The following is a 20,313-nucleotide window of genomic DNA, read 5'->3' as shown; positions in this document are numbered from 1 at the left end:
GGCAACGTGTGAAAAGGGGGTTGAAGAGCTGTGAGGGGGAGGGATTTTGTTTTTGGGAGGGCGTGAGGTGTAAAGGGAGAAGGACAAAGTCCTGAGCAAGCTGTAAAGGGGATAACTGGTCAGGTGGAAAGGGAGAGGGAGTTTCGCCAGTTGTAAAGGGAGGGGGTTTTTGTCAAGGGGGTGAAGTTTCCCCCCCCTTTTTGAATATTTGTTCAATGCTGCTGTTTTTGAAACCATAATCTATATTGTATTTTAATCTGCTTTTATTCTTAGTTATGGTTTTTTTTTTATTTTAAAAAATCAAGCCACCTGATGCTTCTATTTTCAGGAAAGCCAGGATGAAGAAAACCTTTCGATATTTCCCCATTGCCCTCTTTTTATCAATCCAGTGTGGGGTGTAGTGGTTAAAGCAGGCAGAACCAGGTTCAAATCCTACATGTGGCCTCTAGAGCTCAGTAGCCAAATCTTATCCTACCTCACAGGGCTGTAGTGAAAATTATCCCAGCACACTATGCATTAACACACATTTAATGCACATGGAATGAGAGACGTGGGTGGCGCTGTGGGTTAAACCACAGAGCCTAGGGCTTGCCGATCAGAAGGTCGGCGGTTCGAATCCCCGTGACAGGGTGAGCTCCCATTGCTCGGTCCCTGCTCCTGCCAACCTAGCAGTTTGAAAGCACCTCAAAGTGCAAGTAGATAAATAGGTGCCGCTCTGGTGGGAAGGTAAACAGCGTTTCCGTGCGCTGCTCTGGTTCGCCAGAAGCGGCTTAGTCATGCTGGCCACATGACCCAGAAGCTGTACGCCGGCTCCCTCGGCCAATAATGCAAGATGAGCACCGTAACCCCAGAGTCGGTCACGAATGGACCTAATGGTCAGGGGTCCCTAATGCACATGGAATACCGGGAACTGCAGTTTTTACCCCTCATGGTGTGACAATTCACAGCACTGCGAAGAAGATACCATTCCCAGAATTCTTTGGGGGAAGCCACGTGCGTTAAATGTGCAGCATGGATGTGACCGATCACATGGGCTGAGGGAGAATCTTGTACACCACTGTAAATTCCTTGGAGGAAGAGCAGAATGAAAAAGGACGAACAATGTAGCTAAGGCAGGGGTGACAACTTGAATAAATATATTGTGGGGGTCCTGGTAAGCCCTGCCCCACATAACCGATCACATGACGCAGTGCACCCACACCATTTGAATGGGAGTACCCATGAACTTTGTGGGGGCCCTGCTCCCTCAAATATTTTATTGTTGGGGATGAAGCCCCCACAGCCCCTATGAATAGGCTCCTATGAATGTAGGGATGGACGGAACAGGAAGAAATTGTGCTTTCAAGGGAGGGATAGCTACATGGGATTTATGGAAGGGAGGGCAGGCTTCATGTTGGGGGGGCAGGACCTCAGTTAAGTATTTTTATTGATTCGCTTGATTTAGGTGGGGAGGCAGCTGCCCATGGATAGCTAAATCAAATGAGTTGATGGGCTCTGTGTGGGGATTAAGGAAGGTGTTTTGAGTCAGGGCTCCAGGTATTGTTTTCGGTGTCACTGGAAACCAGGCAGAGGGCCTTCTCGGGGGTGGCACCTACACTGTGGAATGCCCTCCCATCAGATGTCAAGGAAATAAACAACTGTTCGACTTTTAGAAGACACCTGAAGGCAGACCTGTTTAGGAAAAAATTTTAAATGTTTGATGTTTTATTGTGTTTTTAATATTTAATATTCTATTGGAAACCCAGCCAGATGGGCAGGGTATAATGAACATATTATTATTATTACTATTACCAGTAAGAGAGAGGAAGAGAGAAACAAGAGTGTCTCTGAGAAGATGACCCCTCCACACACGACTCCCTCCCATCTCGAGAAAGATGGAGCAGCAATCAGATAGAAGTAGGGAGGGCGGAAAGAAGAGAGATGGATAGATAAACGCGATTCTCTCTCTCTCTCTCTCTCTCTCTCTCTCTCTCTCTCTCACACACACACACACACACACACACACACAGAGTGGATCAGCTGCTGCTTTGAGGCTCAGCCTGACCTACATATCAGCAGTCACAGCGTTCGCCTCCTCGCTGGCGCTGGGAGGGAATCTGCTGCTGCTGCCGCCGCCACAAACTCCCGCCCCCTCACCCGCAGGCCGGGATGGCGCTCCTAGCTCCCGGAGCTGCCCACGGCAGGGGCGGCGGCTTCCCACGGGTAGCTGCACGCGAGCGGGTGCAGCCCCAGGGTGCCGCAGGTCGTTGCCACCGCGCGGGCTGCTTGCTTCGGCTCCCGCGCCTTCGAAGCCGGGTCCCCGGAGACCCCCGGGGCCGCCTTTGCGCATCCCGGCGAGGCGCACCGTTAAGAGCCTTGCGCTCTCCCGCCACCTCCGCTGCTTCATGCTTCGCAGCCGCTCCCACGTTGCTGATGTTGCTTGCAATAAGCGAGCAAAAAAGCAACCCTCTTTTTTATTTTTTTAAAAAATAAAGACTCTGAGCATGTGCAGTTTTTGCATTTTAACACCATTTCCTGCTGCTTCCTGGGTGGTCGTCTGGGGCCTCTCTGGCCCCGCACTCCAGCCCTAGCTCAGCTCCGCAGTTGCCTCCCTGAATGTGTTTGTTTTCCCTCTGGCACCAGAGACATCTGTTATAGACATAATTAATTTAACGTAATGGGCCTCTAAACGGTTTTTGAAGGACTGAGCACTACCAGGAAAGCAAAGATGAGAGAGGCCTCGGATAGATCTCCCGGCGCTTACCTGGGTGCTGCCTCCATTCATTCCCCCTCACACTCATACACACCTGAGCAGCTCAAGGCTTTGTATGCTGATGCTATTAGCCCCATTTGCCCTCACAAGGATAGGTGCCAATTCCTTGGGGGGGCTGAGGTCCCTTTGGCTCCCTCATAAAATATTTTAGGGGGCCAAGCCTCCTCAGAATTCATGGGCGATGCCATTCAAATAGTGTGTCTTGTGACCAATTATGCAGGGTATTGTCTTGTGTCTTGTGACCAATTATGCCACCCCCCCATATTTTATTCAAGTTGCTACACCCTTGCTCACAACAATCTTGTGAGGTAAATTGATCAGGGAGGGAGCAATTGAGCTTCATAGACCAAGCAGGGATTCACACCTAACCCAGCTCCCCATCCCCCACCCCCCGTCCAAAGCTACACCACCACACTGGCTCCATAAAGCCAGGACCTACATTTTCACCCCCAAATGCACAAATAAGAAATGCCTGGGGGCATTTCTCCCCCTCCCCAATGTCTGGATAGAAAGGTGTGGATAGGGGAGATGTTGAAACATGTACCTGTGGTGGCTGGTGAAGCATCCGTGGAGCAGAAGGCAAGGAGGCCAACAGTAGGTGGTGCCAGAGCCAACGAGGGGACAGAGCAAGCTAACTCTAGGTTTGCCCCCATCTTCCTCCTCCCTGCTGCGTTTGACAAGGACAGTACAGTGGTAGCTCAGGTTACATACGCTTCAGGTTACATACGCTTCAGGTTACAGACTCCGCTAACCCAGAAATAGTGCTTCAGGTTAAGAACTTTGCTTCAGGATGAGAACAGAAATCGTGCTCCGGCGGCGCGGCAGCAGCAGGAGGCCCCATTAGCTAAAGTGGTGCTTCAGGTTAAGAACAGTTTCAAGTTAAGAACAGACTTCCAGAACAAATTCAGTGCTTAACCTGAGGTACCACTGTACTGAGACTGAGAGGGGGGAACTGACAGGCAATGCCACCCCCTGAACATGTTGTAAAAAGAAGGCAGGCAGGTACGGGCTGGCTGAGGGCAAACTGAAGTTGGCGGCACAACACCCCATTCATGATCCATCGGATCATGCCCACGGCCACCACCCTCACCTTTGGGTGTTCAGTTGAGGCTCTACAGGTTTGGTTGGGGACCCCGTTTTTCAGAGGGTTCCCACCAGAGCAGCCAAAGTCTATGCAGGTGCAACTTGTCCCTTCAGGTTCTGTTCAGAAATTTTGGTGAATGGGTGGGCAGGGGGTCAGTTCTGCAGGTAAAACCCTCCCCCCCCATCCACAATCCACATTTTCATGGTTATAGAGCATGAACAGAACTACATCCTTGAGGACCCAGTTGTATCTGCCCACCCACAAATGTAGTCACCTTAATTTCTAAGCCGCCTGTTGTAATGACCCAAGCAGGGTTTTGTCTCCACAACTACGGGGACTTGGAAACACAAAACTGCAACAACCAAAGGCTAAGACTGAGACAGCGCACGCATGCACCCCTTCTTCACACAAGCCTGTAGCTTGTGTAGAACCCAGAGATCTTGCCCCTACCCCACCCTTAACCATACTGAGGCAAAGGAAATGATCCATTAGTTCCCCGTGGTCTATAGGAAAGTTTCTTCCTCAAATTCCACATACAGTGGTACCTTGGTTTTCAAACTTCTTGGTACTCAAACAACTTGGAACCCAAACACTGCAAACCTGGAAATCAGTGTTTCAGTTTGTGAACTTTGTCAGAAGCCAAATGTGCTCCGTTTTGAGTGCTATGCTTCTGTTTTGAGTGCCACACTTCCGTTTTGAGAGTTATGCTGAGCTCTGCCTGTTTTTGCTATTTATTTTGCGTTTTTGTTTTTACAGCTCTTTTTGTTTTGTTTTTGCGACTGTGTCAAACCAGTTCAGCTACTGATTGATTGATTGTGTGACTGTAGTACATTGTTTATTGCTTTCATTTTATGGATCAATGGTCTCGTCAGATAGTAAAATTCATGTTAAATTGTGTTTTGGGGGTTGTTTTTAAAAGCCTGGAACAGATTAATCCATTTTGCATTACTTTCTATGGGAAACTGCGCCTTGGTTTTGGAACGCTTTGCTTTTGGAACGGACTTCCATAACGGATTAAGTTTGAGAACCAAGGTACCACTGTCTCTCAGAAGCCTACTCTGCAGTAACTCAGAACAAAACCTTTAGTGTGGCTACACATGTACTCTGGAGTAGCACCCCTGTCTCAATAAGACAGGAACTTACTATTTGCACTTTTCAGAAACACTTGGATACATGTTTGTTCCAACAAACTTTCCCAATGTTTTGCCCCAAGTGTCTAATTTAAATTGTTTAAGTTTGGTTTTAAAGGCATTGGCTGGTTTTATTTTATTTAAAAAAAACCCTAAAACCTCATTTTGAATTAATTAATTTTATAATGAAATGATTTTAGAATGTTGTATTATTTTATTGTTGTTAGCCGCCCTGAGCCTGGCTTCGGCTGGGGAGGGTGGGATATAAATAAAAAAATATTATTATTATTTATTATTTTAGCTGTTTCTGTTGTAGGTGACGGCCTTGAGATGATTGTGTAGAAGGCGATTAATAAGTGGAGATACTGTAATAATAAATAAATGGTAATAAGTTAATGATGATGATAATCATCATCATCATCATCATCATCATCATCCACTTGTTGAAACTCCTCCCCACTCAATCTCTCTCCTAGTCCCCCTGCCCATCCTCTTCCCCTTCCTGCCATAGAGAGTAGCAAGCTGCCCTCTACCAAATCACATCACTGGTCCAAAGCTCAGTAAGTGTCTACTCTAGGGATGGGAGATGCTGTGGACCTCCAGAGTGGTGAGACTCCAACTCCCATCAACTTCAGCCAGCATGGCCATGGCTCAGGATGATGGGAGCTGCACCGTAGGTCTCTAGAGCTGCTTTCCTTCATCTGGTGCCCTCCAGGTGTGTTAGACTCCTAACTCCCTTCAGCCCCAGCCAGAGCTGTAACCTGGAAATGCCAGAGATTGAAGCTGGGGAGTTTTGCATGCAAAGCCTGTTCTCTACGGCTGGGTTATCTTTACTGCATAAATCCACCTGCCTGTTTCAGTCTGTTGCAGAGACAGAAAGATAACCTGATGGCGATACTTGTGAATGGAGAAAGGGAAAATGCAGAAGACAAAAGGGATCAGGGGAGCGATGGATGGATAAATCAATCAATCAATGGAAGGCAAATAAATGAATTAGCTGATTAATTGAATCTATTAATTAATAAGACTGTTAGTGAAGGGGGTAGGATGCAAGAGGAAAGCCTTTAGCTATTAGAGGGATGCAGAAAACTGTTCTCCCCCCTCCCCATCCAGAATGAATTCACAGATCCCCTGACACTCATTAATCCAGCTAATTTGATCCGATTGTTTTAAAAAGCACTTTCAAATATTTGAGTCTCCTAATCCCAAAGCCAAATCTCTCAGCTGGTGTGAACCAGCCTGTTGTTGTTGTTTTGTTGTCTTTTTGTTGTTGTCGTCATCAGTGGGACACAATCCCCACGTGATGACCCCCACTCTTGTTACAAAGTAGCTCTGCATGTGATTTCAAAAAAGACTGGATGGAGGAACGTGCTCTGTGTGTCTTGTATATGGCTATGGGTGATTCAGAGAAGCAGCTTCCCCAGGGGAACATTTTCATCACTGTTTATTTACTGCTCATTAACGTAATGGGGTGTATGGGGTGTTAGGGGAAGGCCACGTCACGCTCCTTCTGGGGCAGATTGTCCACCTTTGGTCTCCATCCTGCACTCAGCTCTCCCCTGTGGCTCCTAGGAGCTGTCAGCATGCGACAGCAGCTGCACCCGGGAATGGCTTCGACTGGCCATCCACACCAAGTAAGGGAAAAGTAAAGGTAAAGGGACCCTGACCATTAGGTCCAGTCGTGGCCGACTCTGGGGTTGCGGCGCTCATCTCGCTTTATTGGCCAAGGGAGCCGGCGTACAGCTTCCGGGTCATGTGGCCAGCATGACTAAGCCACTTCTGGTGAACCAGAGCAGTGCACGGAAACACCGTTTACCTTCCCGCCAGAGCGGTACCTATTTATCTACTTGCACTTTGATGTGCTTTTGAGCTGCTAGGTTGGCAGGAGCAGGGACCGAGCAACGGGAGCTCACCCTGTCGCAGGGATTCGAACCGCCGACCTTCTGATCGGCAAGTCCTAGGCTCTGTGGTTTAACCCACAGCGCCACCCGCGTCCCATTAAAAACCATAAAATGAAACAATTCACAACAACAACAAGCTGCCTTAAACTGAGTCAGGCCATTGCTCTATCTAGCTCATTATTGCCTATACTGACTGGCAGAAGCTCTCTGGGGTTTCAGTCCAAGGTCTCTCCCATCCCCATCTGCAGGTGCCTGGGATGGAAACCTGGGGCTTTCAGGACGCAAAGTAGATGTCCTAACACTGAGCTACAGTCCTCACCCAACATGTCCTAAAGCTACACAGAATGTACAGTTCTGATCAGCAAGTCCTAGGCTCTGTGGTTTAACCCACAGCGCCGCCCGCGTCCCTAGTCAGGGTAGCCTTGATAAATTAGGGACTTCTGCATGCAAGCAAAGACTGCAGCGTATTAAGCAGATGAGACCAATAGTGGGCCCAACAATCAAGAAGGCACTTCCTGCACAGGGTGAATTGAGGGGCAGGTGGGGCTCATCAGCCTTGGGAAAGTAGCCCATCTAGGAGAAGGAGAACTCTGATTCTAAACCTCTACTGTCTTGTGGGATCTTCAGAAGAAGAAGAAACTAAGGAGTAAACCCAACACAAATCTAGAATGGAGTCCACTCCATATATATACCTGAAAATGATACTTGGGACCATACAAAAAATATTAAGACTGGGAGCCTTCTTTTTTCCCCCTTCTTTTTTTCTTGAACCTCTCCTCTGAGCAGGAAGATTTGGCAAGGCCTTTCCCCTCCCACAAAAACAAGGCCGGCCCAAGGCATTTTGGCACCTGAGGCAAACCACGAAATGGTGCCCCCTCCCCACCAGGGAAGAAGGGGTAAGTGAAGTTCTACATAAGGAACAAGGGGCAAATAAAGATATGCACTGGGGCCCGCTGTCCCTGTGGATCCTGCCACCTGAGGTGGTTGCCTCACCTTGCCTCACGGGTGGGCCAACCCTGCACAAGAAGCTTCTATTAATGCCACATTTCTGAATACTTCCTGCTGAGAAGCTGCACAATGCAGATCACACAGTCTTCTGACAATCTGCACTTTCCCAGTATCTACCACTATTAAGAATCAGTATATTCTGCCCACAAACACACACTATGGCTGCACTCCTAAATATAAATATACTTAAACGGAAAGAAGCCCCATGGAATTTAATGGGACATAGCTCTCAGTAAACACAGATAGGAGTGGTCCATAAGACTGCAGCTGAGCACCCAAATACATGCAAGTCCCTCTGATTTTTAAGCATGAGAAAGTGGAGGCAGGATTGTACTGCTTAAAACTAGAGATGATTTAACCCCAGCCTTGTTGTACGATCAGCATTGCCTTCCAGAATTCTGATGGTCCACTAATGTGCTTTAGATTGCAAAGCAAGAGTGGACACTCAGGATCTTTGAACAGTTAACTAATCTGCGCTAAGTGATCTTGAGTATCCACTACTCTTTAAGAATGCAAATGCCTTACTTGGTCCCACCAAGGCTGAATTCACAGGACCTTTCCAGACCTTTCTCTTAATTGTTAAGCTCCGCATTATATTTGAGTATTCACACAACAGAAAGCACTTCTTGTGCTATAGAGGAATATAGGGCAAGTTTCCATGATATTTTCTTCCAGGAAAAAAAATGTTTGCAAAAAATATGGAAAGGGATGTTATATTTACACTACGTTCCAATCCAGTTCAACTATATAGTTCCAGAAGTGGCTTTTACATTATGTGAAAGCACAGGTATGATGTGGAAATTAATAGGGAAATGTCATGAAAATGGAATAAGCTACCATGTGAATGCAACTCAAGATCCACCCCATGCATAATTGTTTGCAAAGCTCCTAGCAGCCAGGAGGTGTGCATGTGGGGGTCGATTAGACACTGACACATGGTCCGGGAGTGGCCTACAGTCTTATTTTTCTCCACCCCTGCTGTGGACTACCGTACATGCTACCTGCAAACTTTCACTACTGGCATACTTCAAGCGGGAACTACAACACAATGTTGCAGCGTGTGGAGTGTTCCAGTTCAATTGCTCCATTCTGTGTCCTCTCCCTCCTGGTTCACAGTTCCCACCCGCAACAGTCACTCAGCATTCTGTGGCCACTGAGCATGCTCAGCCCTCATAGGGTTGTTTTAGAGGTCCCCTATGTGGGGGTTACCCCCCCAAAAAAATTTTGTATTGCTGCAGACCTTGGGAGTTCCACTGTTGAATACAGTGGTACCTCGGGTTACAGACGCTTCAGGTTACAGATGCTTTGGGTTACAAACTCTGCTAACCAGGAAGTGGTTGCTCCAGGTTAAGAACTTTGCCCCAGGATAAGAATGGAAATCACATGCCAGCGGCGCAGCAGCAGCAGGAGGCCCCATTAGCGAAAGCACGCCTCAGGTTAAGAATCGTTTCAGGTTAAGAACGGACCTCTGCAACGAATTAAGTTCTTAACCCGAGGTACCACTGTACCTCCCTCTGGTATGTGGGAGATACTGTTTTGGCTATCTGTGCAACGGTGCTTGAAGCCTTAATGTTGGCAATACAGATGGACAGGGAGGGAGAGAAGCAGCCCTGGAGAATGCATCTAGGTTCTACTAGCGACCCACGAGCAATGATTTCATCACATGGGGTGCCTGCGCTGGAAAACGATGTCATTCCTATGGGAGTAATTAACATTCAAAGTAGAAGCAGTATGGGATGCTCTTCTGGTTTCAAGCAGTCCTTCAAGAGCCAGGTAAAGATCAGAACCTGAAGAAGCAATCTATGAACAGGTGTGTGGGAGAACAGCCTCAGATACTGTCCAGTGGGGATTGGAGGAGTCCAAAACCAGCTGTTCCTCCCCTTTCTCTCTCAAAATGCACATCAACACGTGCTTATGCAACCCCAAATGCACACTTCCACGCTCAGATGCTATAAATATGTTCGGTTTCATTATTCCATTCCAACGATGCTTTGCATTTCCCCCCCCAAAACGTGACATGCTGCCAAATCTGGAGGAAGATCCAGTACATACTGTAAGTAATACAGTGCATCCTGGGCCTGCCAAATCTGGTGGTGCCACTGGCAAGTAAGGCTGTGTATAATTTATAATTTAATCTGGCAGTTTTATCTGTTTAGTTTGTTTATACACAATTGTACACAAATTGCGGTGGTTGGTGGTTGGTGGTTGATGGCTGGTGGTGTACAACTCTCTCTCTCTCTCTATCTATCTATATATATATAGGTAAAAAGGATGACTGGATGGCTAAGTCCAGTCAAAGGCAACTATGGGGTTGTGGTCCTCATCTCGCTTTCAGGCCGAGGGAGCCGGTGTTTGTCCACAGACAGCTTTCCAGGTTATGTGGCCAGCATGACTAAGCCGCTTCTGGAGCAACGGAACACTGTGACGGAAACCACAGCACACGGAAACACCGTTTACCTTCCCGCTGCAGCAGTACCTCTTTATCTACTTGCACTGGTGTGCTTTCAAACTGCTAGGTGGCCGGAGCTGGGACAGAGCAACGGGAGCTCACCCCATTGTGGGGATTCGAACCGCCAACCTTCCAATCAGCATGCCCAATAGGCTTAGTGGTTTAGACCACAGTGCCACCCGTGTCCCTTTCTCTCTATATATGGCTCAGGGTGTGTGAGAGGAAGTGGGCAGTGGTTCCTGCAATGGAGGCCAGTGATCTGGCGCTGCCACAAGCTGGAGAGGAAGCCAGAAGGAGATAGAAGGGGTGGGCTTAGGGCATGTGGTTTGTAACTATACATCTATGATTCTATGTCATGGATGCTTTAGCTGAGATTCCTGCATTGTTGGACTGGATGACCCTCAGAGTCCCTTCCAACTCTATGATTCTACTCTATGATCTAACCACCAACAGAGGAATAAAAGAAGGGGGGAGGGTATGATTTCAAGGGGGTGTCATGTGAGACAAAGAGGAGAGGAGTCTCCCTTTCTGCCTTTAAATATGGTTTAGAGCAGAGGTGGGGAAATGTGGTGTTGTTTTTTCCCCATATTTTCCGTATTCATTTGTGAGCAATTTCCTGGGGCTTGAAAACAGTGGTGGGCAGTGCCAGGGGAACAAAGTGGGCAGGCAACAGATGCCAGTCTTGTACCGTGTAGGCTGTACTCCAGCCACACAAAAACCAGAGTTCCTTACACAGAGAAACCTCTTCATCCTCCATGCAGGTAAGCAAGGTCACACTCACATCGTACATTCAAAGCACAGGGCTTCTGCCCTCCCACCCCAGAACAAGAACCCAGTTTGTTAAGGGTACTGGGAATTGTTGCTCTCTAGGGGGAAAGCTCTGTGGTGTGGATGTCGCCCAAGTAAGAGGCATTATCACAGTTTAAGGCGCTTGAGGAAGGGTCTGGCTTGAGTCCTGAGGGCCACAGAGCCTGGGAGGGGGGCACTTTTGTCCCCCAGGCTCAAAGTCTGCCACCACCTCTCGTTTACAGCAGGCAGAAGGCAGGTTGGGATCTGCCAATAGATCTCTGAGCGATGTTGCAGTAGATTGGCAAGGATTCCTGACCTGATTTTTTAGCAGCTAGCTGTAACAAAACAACAGCTTTCCCACCTACATTTGCCTGCAGAAATGAAGGCTAACTAGAGCTGAACTTGTGTGATGTGAAGGCGCTTTGGGGCATTGTGGGGAATTTAAATGGTGACACAAATGCCCGGTATTTTTGTGGAATTTGCTTCCGTAATCTGTTATGACATGAGAGTTTGATCATTTTATGTTTGTACGGTCTTTTGCTATTTGAGGTACTTACATTCATGGAAGTTCTGGGCTGTGCAGGTGGTTGGGTTTTTTTGCCATGACAGCCACCCACTTGGACAGATTTAAAATGGGATTAGATGAATTTGTGGCAGATTTGGCTCGCGGTGGCTACCATTCACGATGGCTTTATACTTCTTCCAGTATTATTTCTACATTTTGCACCCAGACATATAAATTAGCTTATACAGATCTGTGTACAGACAAATCCTTTGTATTCTTTTTTTTTTTTAAGTGATGTATACACTCCAACATTTCTCCGATGATTTTATTATTTATACCCCAACCATCTGACTGGGCTGCCTTCAGATGTCTTCTAAAGGTTGCTTATCTCCTTGGCTCAGGGGCCGCATAACTCCATACCTTCCAACATTTCTCCGATGAAAATAGGGACATCCTAAGGAAAAGTGGGACATTCTGGGAGGATCAAGCCAGAAACTGGGACAGCTGCTGTTAATCCGGGGTTATCCCTGGAAAACAGGGACACTTGGAGGGTCTGAGTGATGCCTTTCTCTTCTTTGGGTGAGACTTAAGAGGCTGCTTTATTTATTTATTTATTTGCCACTTTATACTTTTACTAAAAACCTCAAAGCGGTGTACAGCATATTAAAGCAATAAAGCAATAGCTGGGTGATGTTCCTCCCAGTGGCGTAGCGTGGGTTGTCAGTACCCGGGGCAAGGCAAGTAATTTGCACCCCCTAACCCGGGGCAAGGCAAGTAATTTCCGCCCCCCCCCGCTGCACTGTCCCTCCCCCAGATAGTCCCTCGCTCTCTCTCCGCACCGCACCGCACGCCTGGCACCCTCCCCTCCACAGTGGGCAGCGACCCAGCGGCTCGGATCGGATTCGCACAGCCAGCACTGCAGTGAGAGAGAGTGAGTGAGCCAGGTAGGGGCAGAGAGCTGCGAGTGCGCCCCCCCCCCAGATGTTGCGCCCGGTGCGGCCGGCCCCCCTGCACCCCCCACGCTACGCCACTGGTTCCTCCGTCCTCATGAGCAGCCTCTTCAGTAGGGCTGGTGAGTGTGAGTATACCTACTATACCTTTAAAGCACATTCAAAGCACATCCTACCCTCACTGTAGGTTAAACCACAGAGCCTAGGACTTGCCAATCAGAAGGTTGGCGGTTCGAAACCCCGCGACGGGGTGAGCTCCTGTTGCTCGGTCCCTGCTCCTGCCAACCTAGCAGCTCAAAAGCACGTCAAAGTGCAAGTAGATAAATAGCTACCGCTCTGGTGGGAAGGTAAACGGTGTTTCCGTGCGCTGCTCTGGTTTGCCAGAAGCGGCTTAGTCATGCTGGCCACATGACCCGGAAGCTGTACGCCGGCTCCCTTGGCCAATAAAGCGAGATGAGCGCCGCAACCCCAGAGTCGGTCACGACTGGACCTCATGGTCAGGGGTCCCTTTACCTTTACCCTCCCCAAATTCATGGGAACTGTAGTTTGTCAATATCCTGGGTATTATAGCCCTGTATGGGGAAACTTGGGGTCCCCAGGATTCTTTCATGGGGGTGGGATGCGATTTGAATCTGCTTTAAAGGTGTCGTGTGTATGGCGGGGGTCACAGTTGCTGGGGAACACCAGCAGAAAGGGCTATTGCCCTCCTGTCTTGCACGTGAGCTTCCCGTGGGCACCTGGTTGGCCAATCTGCGAAATGGGTTGCTGGGTTATAGAGCCCTTAGGTCTGATTCAGCAGAGCTCCTCTTGCGTCTGTGTTGGGGGCGCTCCAGGGATTTGAATGCAATTTAAATGGTGGCTCCAAGTTGGAGCAGTGCTCACTGGAATGCCATAAAAGGGGAGAGGGCCAGACAGGCATCACCTTGGGCCCCGACAACCGCCCAGCAATGTTGGGCACTGACGCCAGCCCTGCCTGGTGCCTCTCCCTGGGGGCTCAGCGAGAGAGGTAAGTGAAAGAAAGGCTGCACCCACACCTTGGCAGTGCCACAATGGGGCATATATTAAGGCTGCGAGAGCTCTTCTTCGCAGAGAAACGGTGAAATAGGCAGGGCAGAGATGAGAACTGTGAAGAAGTGCCAGGAGTAAGAGCTATATAAAAGATAAATTATTTATACCGTGCCGGGTTTTTCGCATTCACATCTTTAAAAGGATGTTCAGGGAGAGGAGTGTTTAAAAAAGAAAAGCTGTAAAAAAAAAGGAAAGAAAGAAAGAAAAGGCTCGCAGCATGGGAGAAGAAGGAGAGCCTTGTGGAGATCTGTCTGAACCGCATTTCTAAAAGGAGGTTATGAAGGGAGGGTGTCAAGAAGGGCGTCCTACATTTTATGTGACCAGAAAACCCAAATTCTCTAATTGAATCAAATGAAATAGATTTGCATGAGCCCGCTTAATCACAGCACTTCGCGTTGGTCTCAGAGTACAAGGGATTCCCCCCCCCCTTTCTCTCTCTTTGGTAGCAGCTGGTGTTCCTTTTTAGGAAACCAGGCAGGGTGGAAAAAAGGAGGGATTTTGTGACGGGACTTGGATTCTGTGGTGAAACTCAATTCTGTGTGTGGCCGTGTGATGAAATTCAGTTTGACGACAAAATACAAGGTGACAAAACCCAGACTTAAGGGAATAAGGCATAACCCTTTCCTTAATGTACCACTTTGCAACATGTAGGGAACCCCCCCACCCCCATTTTTAAACACAAGGGAAGCAATCACAAACACAATTCTTCACAACCTGTAATCTGAAGTGGTACAGTCCAGAACCCCGCCATCTTAGGCTACAATCCTATGCACACTTTCTTTGGAGCAGGGGTGCCAACTTGAATAAAATATTGGTGGCGGGAGGTAAGCTCTGCCCCACATAATGGATCACAAGACACACACACACACAATTGAATGGCAATGCCCATCAAGTTTGGCAAGGTGTGCCACCCTCAAATACTTTATGGGGGTCTGAAGGGACCTCGGCCACAGGAGTCGATTCCTCTGCTTTGGAGTGAGTCAGGCATAGTCAACACTACACAGGAAGTAGAATGAAGTGGTATAGATCTGAGGATTTGACTGTACCACTTCAAATCCCATGATGGGTGGTGGTAGACGATTATATTTTTGAAAACTCTCCACACACAGAAACCACCCTGACAGGGAATGTGCTGGGTTATGTGTATAATTCTTAGTAGCAGGATTTTCAAAACAAAACAAAACAAGGGGGAGCATTCAAAACAGGTGTCCATAGCTGCAGCCTGAAGCTGTATAGACACTGTACCTTTGAAGCACCTTTGAAGCACATTCTTGCCCTGAAAGAATTATGGGCACTGCAATCTATTATTATTGGTTCCTGGGAATGGTAACTGTGAGGGGGTAAACTACAAAGCCCAGGATTCTTTGAGGGAAACAGTGTGTTTCACATGTGCTTTAAAGGTATAGTGTGTACACAACCTGTGATCATAACAGTCTGCTCTACCACCGCAGGGTTCGTATCACCTTTGTCTTCTGCCTGGGTAAGGTAAGGTAAGGTAAAATGTAAAGGACCCCTGGACAGTTAAGTCCAGTCAAAGGTGACTATGCAGTGTGGCGCTCATCTCGCTTTCAGGCCAAGGGAGCCAGCATTTGCCAACAGACAGCTTTCTGGGTCATGTGACCAGTATGATTGAACTGCTTCTGGCTCACAGAGAACCATGATTAGAGCCAAAGTGCACGGAAACACTGTTTACCTTCCCGCCGCAGCAGTACCTATCTATCTACTTGCACTGGTGTGCTTTCAAACTGCTAGGTTGGCAGAAGCTGGGACAGAGCAACAGGAGCTGGATTCTGCCTGGATAGAGCAGGCCTCACACTGAACGCAGTGGAGCGAACTGGCTGTGAATGTCCTGATTCCGCATAATGTGTGGATTCACAATAGGGCTCTCCTTTGTCAAGCAGACCAGTCTTGTAGGAACAACAGGAACTTCTGCATTCACAGCATGTGCTCTGCCACTGAGCCACAGCTCAGAACTTCCTAAGAACTTTCTGTTCCCATCGAGGTCGCTCCCTGAGCCTGCCACCACCCATCCCATTTGGGCCAGGCAACAACAGTCCCAGTGCTTTGAATGGAAATGAGAACTCTTCCATTCAAAGACTCTTTGCAGGGGTCCAGCGAGTGAGTTTATTTGCCACTCAACGACACAAGTATTTGGTTTAGGAGACAGGTTAGGAACAGCCTGCAAGGCTGGCATCATGCTTATCTGAGGGCCATGTTTTCTAGTCTCCTTTAAACATTATGAATTTCACCCAAATCTACAGGTGGCTCCTGCAACTCAATGCTGGGAAAATTTGGTACAAAACAACCACAGTGCCAAAAATGCACCAGGCCTCACCCCACGGAGGGCCTCCCATGGTCCACCTCACAATGTCTCTCTGACTCTTTCACCGATGGGGCAGGAGAACTAATTGCTGTGAGATGTTGTGCTCACACTGAGAGCGCAGCTCCGTTCCAAAGTGGGATGGACCATAGGGGGGTCCTTCAGGGACTCAATGAGCACTTGAAACAGCATTGGCTGTTGTGGGAAGATTACAGAATGCACACGAGGCATTGCCAAGGCAGACCTGACTCCCTGACTGACACACCAGGAGAATGAGCAACGACTGTGTCATTTATTCAACAATTGCCCACATTGTTGTTTTTAAAGCATCTGTTGAAATCCAGCACCGTTGAAGCGAAGCGGCTGGCCTAAGCTAGACCACCGATGGAATTCAGAAGACACGGCAAAGACCCCTCAGAGAAGCCGAATTGGGGCAATCTCTTTTCATTAACAATATCCAGAGAGTTAACCGTGTTACTCTGTTTTAGTGCAAGACTAAGGCTGTGTACACAGCATACCTTTTAAAGCACATCAGAAGCATGGGGGGCTGGAGGAGGAAATGTGCTTTAAATGTATGGCGTGCACACAGTCTAACACATTTTAACTACCACAACATACAACCTAATTTTTTTGCTCAACCCTCCTTGCCCCCTGCTTTGCTATGGAGCATCTTGCCTGAGGAGCGCTCTGGAGAACTTGAACCCTTGCCACTGTTTCATAACATTTGGTTGGTCCTAACAAAAAAGTATTGCCCAATATGGATTGTTGGATTTCCCCCTCCCCCCACCTGATGAACCAAGATGGCTAATGTTGCTTTTTATGTTTTATTACAGCATTAGCTGTTGTAGGACTACAGGACACTTAATCAGATCCAACATCTGATGGACTGGGCTCTAGTCCATGAAGCCGTATGCCATAATAAAATGTGTTAGTCTCTAGGGAGACAAGGGACCATTTGTTGTTGCTATTAAGGTTCTTCTGCTAAGGATGAAGGCTCTTTCTTATATCCCAGTCATGTCTCTTTGGGTGGTGCAGTGCAAGTCATCTGAGTGCACTGGGTGATCAAGAGTGCATGCAGAAAGGCCCAGGTTCAATCCCTGCTGTCTCCAGGTAGGGAGTAGACCCCCTGGCTGAAAAAATGGAGAACTGCTGTCAGTCAGTGTGGACAATACTAAGATAGATGGACCAATGGTCTGATGCAGAAGAAGGCAGCTCCCTAGGTTCCTAGACATTCCCTCTTTGACTTTGTTCGTTTTGGTATTTACTAGTGTAGTTTTGGAGATTCTACTCTTCCAAAATAATACACCAGATTTCTTTTGCGGCATCCAAATCATGTGGTGGTTAGTTCCACAAGGTACAATCTGATAAATTGGGTTAGGCAGGATGCAATTGGCAAAGCAGCATCAGCTAGTCATATTGTCCACAGTGGTTTGTGCCCAAATCCCCGTTTGGTAAATTTGGCAAGCTAGCTTTTGTGGCTCAGGTTAAGAATGAGGCTGTTCATGTCTTAGATAAAAGGACAGATAAATGTTCTACTTCTCTCTTTTTACACTTTCCTTCCCAGCTAGGGGGAAAGAAAACACATAAGAGAAATCCGCAGAGGTGACTGAAGGAGCAACTAGATTTTACAGAGAAGTTAGCATGTTGGGGTTGACCAAAGTTTACAATTTAATTTCAAATTGTATGGACCACAGCCTAAGAAGGCCCCATTTGCACGGTACATTTAACTGCACTACCACTTTGAACAGTCATGGCTTCCCCCCCAAAGAATCTTGGGATTTGTAGTTTGCTAAGGGTGCAGAGAGTTGCTAGGAGACCCCCTGCTCCTCTCCCAGAGTTCCCTGGGAATACGAATGGACTGTTAAACCACTCTGAGAACTGCAGCTCTGTTCTCAGCTCCCAGGATTCTTTGGGTGGAATCCATGGCGGTTTAAAGTGGCATTATCCTGCTTTGAACACGTAGTAGAGATGGGGGCCTCAGTGACAAGAGTACATGCACAACATACATTGAAAGCATCCCCACCTGCCAGAATCCCAGGAACTGTAGTTTCCTAAGGGTGCCAGGAATTATAGTTCTGTGAAGGGTAAACTACAGCTCAAAGGATTTCTATGTGTGTATGTGTGTATGCTTGTGTGTGTTTTAAATCTATGTTGTATACACAGCCTTTCTGTATGCAGAAGGCCCCAACCTCAGCCTTGGCATTTTCAATTAAAAGGATCTGCAGTAGCAGATAATAGGAAAGAAAGACTTTCCACTGCCCGTTTAGGCAAGCCTTCTGAACCTGGTGTTCTCCAGATGTTTTAGATTGCAGCACCCATCACCCCTGCCCATTGGCCATGCTGAGGCTGATGGGAGTTGTAGTCCGGGGGGGGGGAGGGAATCTGGAGGGCACCCATTGGGAAAACCTGGCCTGCACGACATAAGCAGCATCCCACACTCCTAAATTAATATTGGGTGTGCTCCAATTTGTGTTGAAATTAAGACGCAAAAGACTGAGAAATAAAATGTTGGTTTGAGGAATAGATGAAGTGGGATTAGGAACGCAGAGGCAGAGGCCGGCATCTACACAGCCACAGAGCTGATCTGCGCACAGTACAAGCTCAACATGTCCTCAGCTGCACTCATGCGCCTTCGCTTGTGTAGCGAGGGGGAGGCATAAACGTGTGAACCAGGCTAATAATGCAGATAAATCAGCTGCCTTTCATTTTCACGCAACCGTTCATTTTTGGGCGGATGCAACCGCAAAGAACGGCTGTTGGGGCCGTATCCGTGTGCAGCTGGTTCGCACATTACATGCCACTACACAAGTGCACTCTCTTTCTCTCTCTCTCTCTCTCTGAGCCAGTCGGGTCTCTCTGTTTGTAGAAGGAGAGTCCTAAGTGAGTCGCCCCAGATAAGACACACTGCACACGGGAAGAGGCTGCTGAGCCTCATCAGCTATGACAAGGGGCTGCAGAAATCTGAGGCAGGCGACTCTCTCCACGGATGCAACCTCAACACACACACCTGGACCACTGATGGCTCCTCCTTGACTTCAAAGCTTGACACATGAGAGATGCTCCTTGGACCTCCTTAGCCCTCCCTCCCTGGCATCTGTCTCATCCTGTCCCACATTTTATCCTCTTCTTTCGCTCTGTGTGCATTTCCAGCCCCATCCTTCTTCCCTTATCTCTCGATCTGGTCCTCCATCTTTCCCAGAGCATCCTGTCAGTTTCCCTCCCTCCCTCCCCCATCTTTCCTCCCCCTCTCCTCCAGCCCACCCCCCTCTCACTAGCTGCCCCATTACCTCTCCTCACCTCTCCTTCCCTTTCCCACAAGTCCCCCTTTCACCCCCATTCTGCTCTTTTCTCTCCCTTCTTTAGCATTGTATTATCCGCTGCTCACTTTCTCCCTCAACTCTTCTCATTTTCTCCATCCAGGTATTCCTCTTCTTTGGACCACATCTTTGCACTCTGATTTCCTTCCCCATCCGTCTTGCTTCCCCCTTGTTTCCCACCCTTAATCTTTGCCATCCCATCCTGATTGCTCCTCCATCCATCCCTCCCTCCCTCCATCCAAATAGCTCTGCCTGCGCGCACGCATTTTAATTCTATGGGCGCACATCTTAATCCCGCGCATTCAAAAGCCCTTTCCATTCCCCTCTTTTCCACCCCCACCTCTCCCTCTCTCCCCTCACCTTCTCCTCCCGCCGCCCCCTGCCCCCTTCCTCCTTCTCTCGCCTCTCTCATTCACTTCATCTTTCCCACAGCCCTGCCTGATTTCTGCCTGGCTCGCTGACCCCATAGATGATCCTGCAAACCCCATGCCCACTCTGGGCATCATCGTGACGCTCACCTGCTGGTACCCCCAGTCCTCCGGGGCAAATTCGCTCCCCACGGCTTCAAACTGGAAGTTGATGTGCGGCGCCTGGTGCAAGAGGAACGTCCACCACGAAGCTCGATACCCCTGGGGGGACCCCATCCCTCCGACGCGGGGCGCCCACAACCCCAACCCCGCTCACCGCGCTGGTCGCCGGCCCCCCATGCTGGCACAAGGATGGATGTCGGGGAATGATGTGCAGGGAGGCAGTGCAGAACATCAGGGCTTATCCGCGCGGGATATTGGGGAGGGGGGAGTGATGGTTGGGGAAATAAAGGGGGGGAGGGCTAGGTGGTGGGGGAAGAGGACAGGGGGAGGAGCAGCGCCATCTAGCGAGCGCTGATCCCGTCACCGTGATTTAAATCAGCCCTTGTCTCGCCCGACCTGTCAAAGAGACTAATAGCTCCCCCAAGTGGATCTGTCTCTCTACACAAGGCATCGCTGATCAGATTTAAAGCGGATGCAGAGTGGGAGAAAACGCACTAGGAAAGCAACTTC

At 48.5% G+C, this 20,313-nt stretch overlaps 1 protein-coding gene across 2 annotated transcripts in view; it reads right to left on the bottom strand.

Moving 5' to 3' along the window:
* TTYH1 (tweety family member 1) overlaps nucleotides 1-20,050 on the bottom strand; it is a 67,913-nt gene extending 47,863 nt beyond the window's left edge. Inside the window, exon 1 of one of the 2 annotated variants that reach the window (XM_083411622.1) lies at nucleotides 19,792-20,050. In XM_083411622.1, the coding sequence (XP_083267748.1) occupies nucleotides 19,792-19,917 (126 nt within the window). In that variant the 5' untranslated portion in view covers nucleotides 19,918-20,050. The remainder of the gene's footprint in view (nucleotides 1-19,791) is intronic. The other variant, XM_083411623.1, reaches the window with a different exon arrangement.
* Between the last annotated feature and the right edge of the window lie 263 nt (nucleotides 20,051-20,313).

Source organism: Podarcis tiliguerta, assembly GCF_965153285.1.
Source record: "Podarcis tiliguerta genome assembly, chromosome: 13".
NCBI classification, from domain to species: Eukaryota; Metazoa; Chordata; class Lepidosauria; order Squamata; family Lacertidae; genus Podarcis; species Podarcis tiliguerta.
The sequence above is the reverse complement of the archived record's forward strand: the minus strand, read 5'-3'. Positions and strand labels throughout refer to the sequence as shown.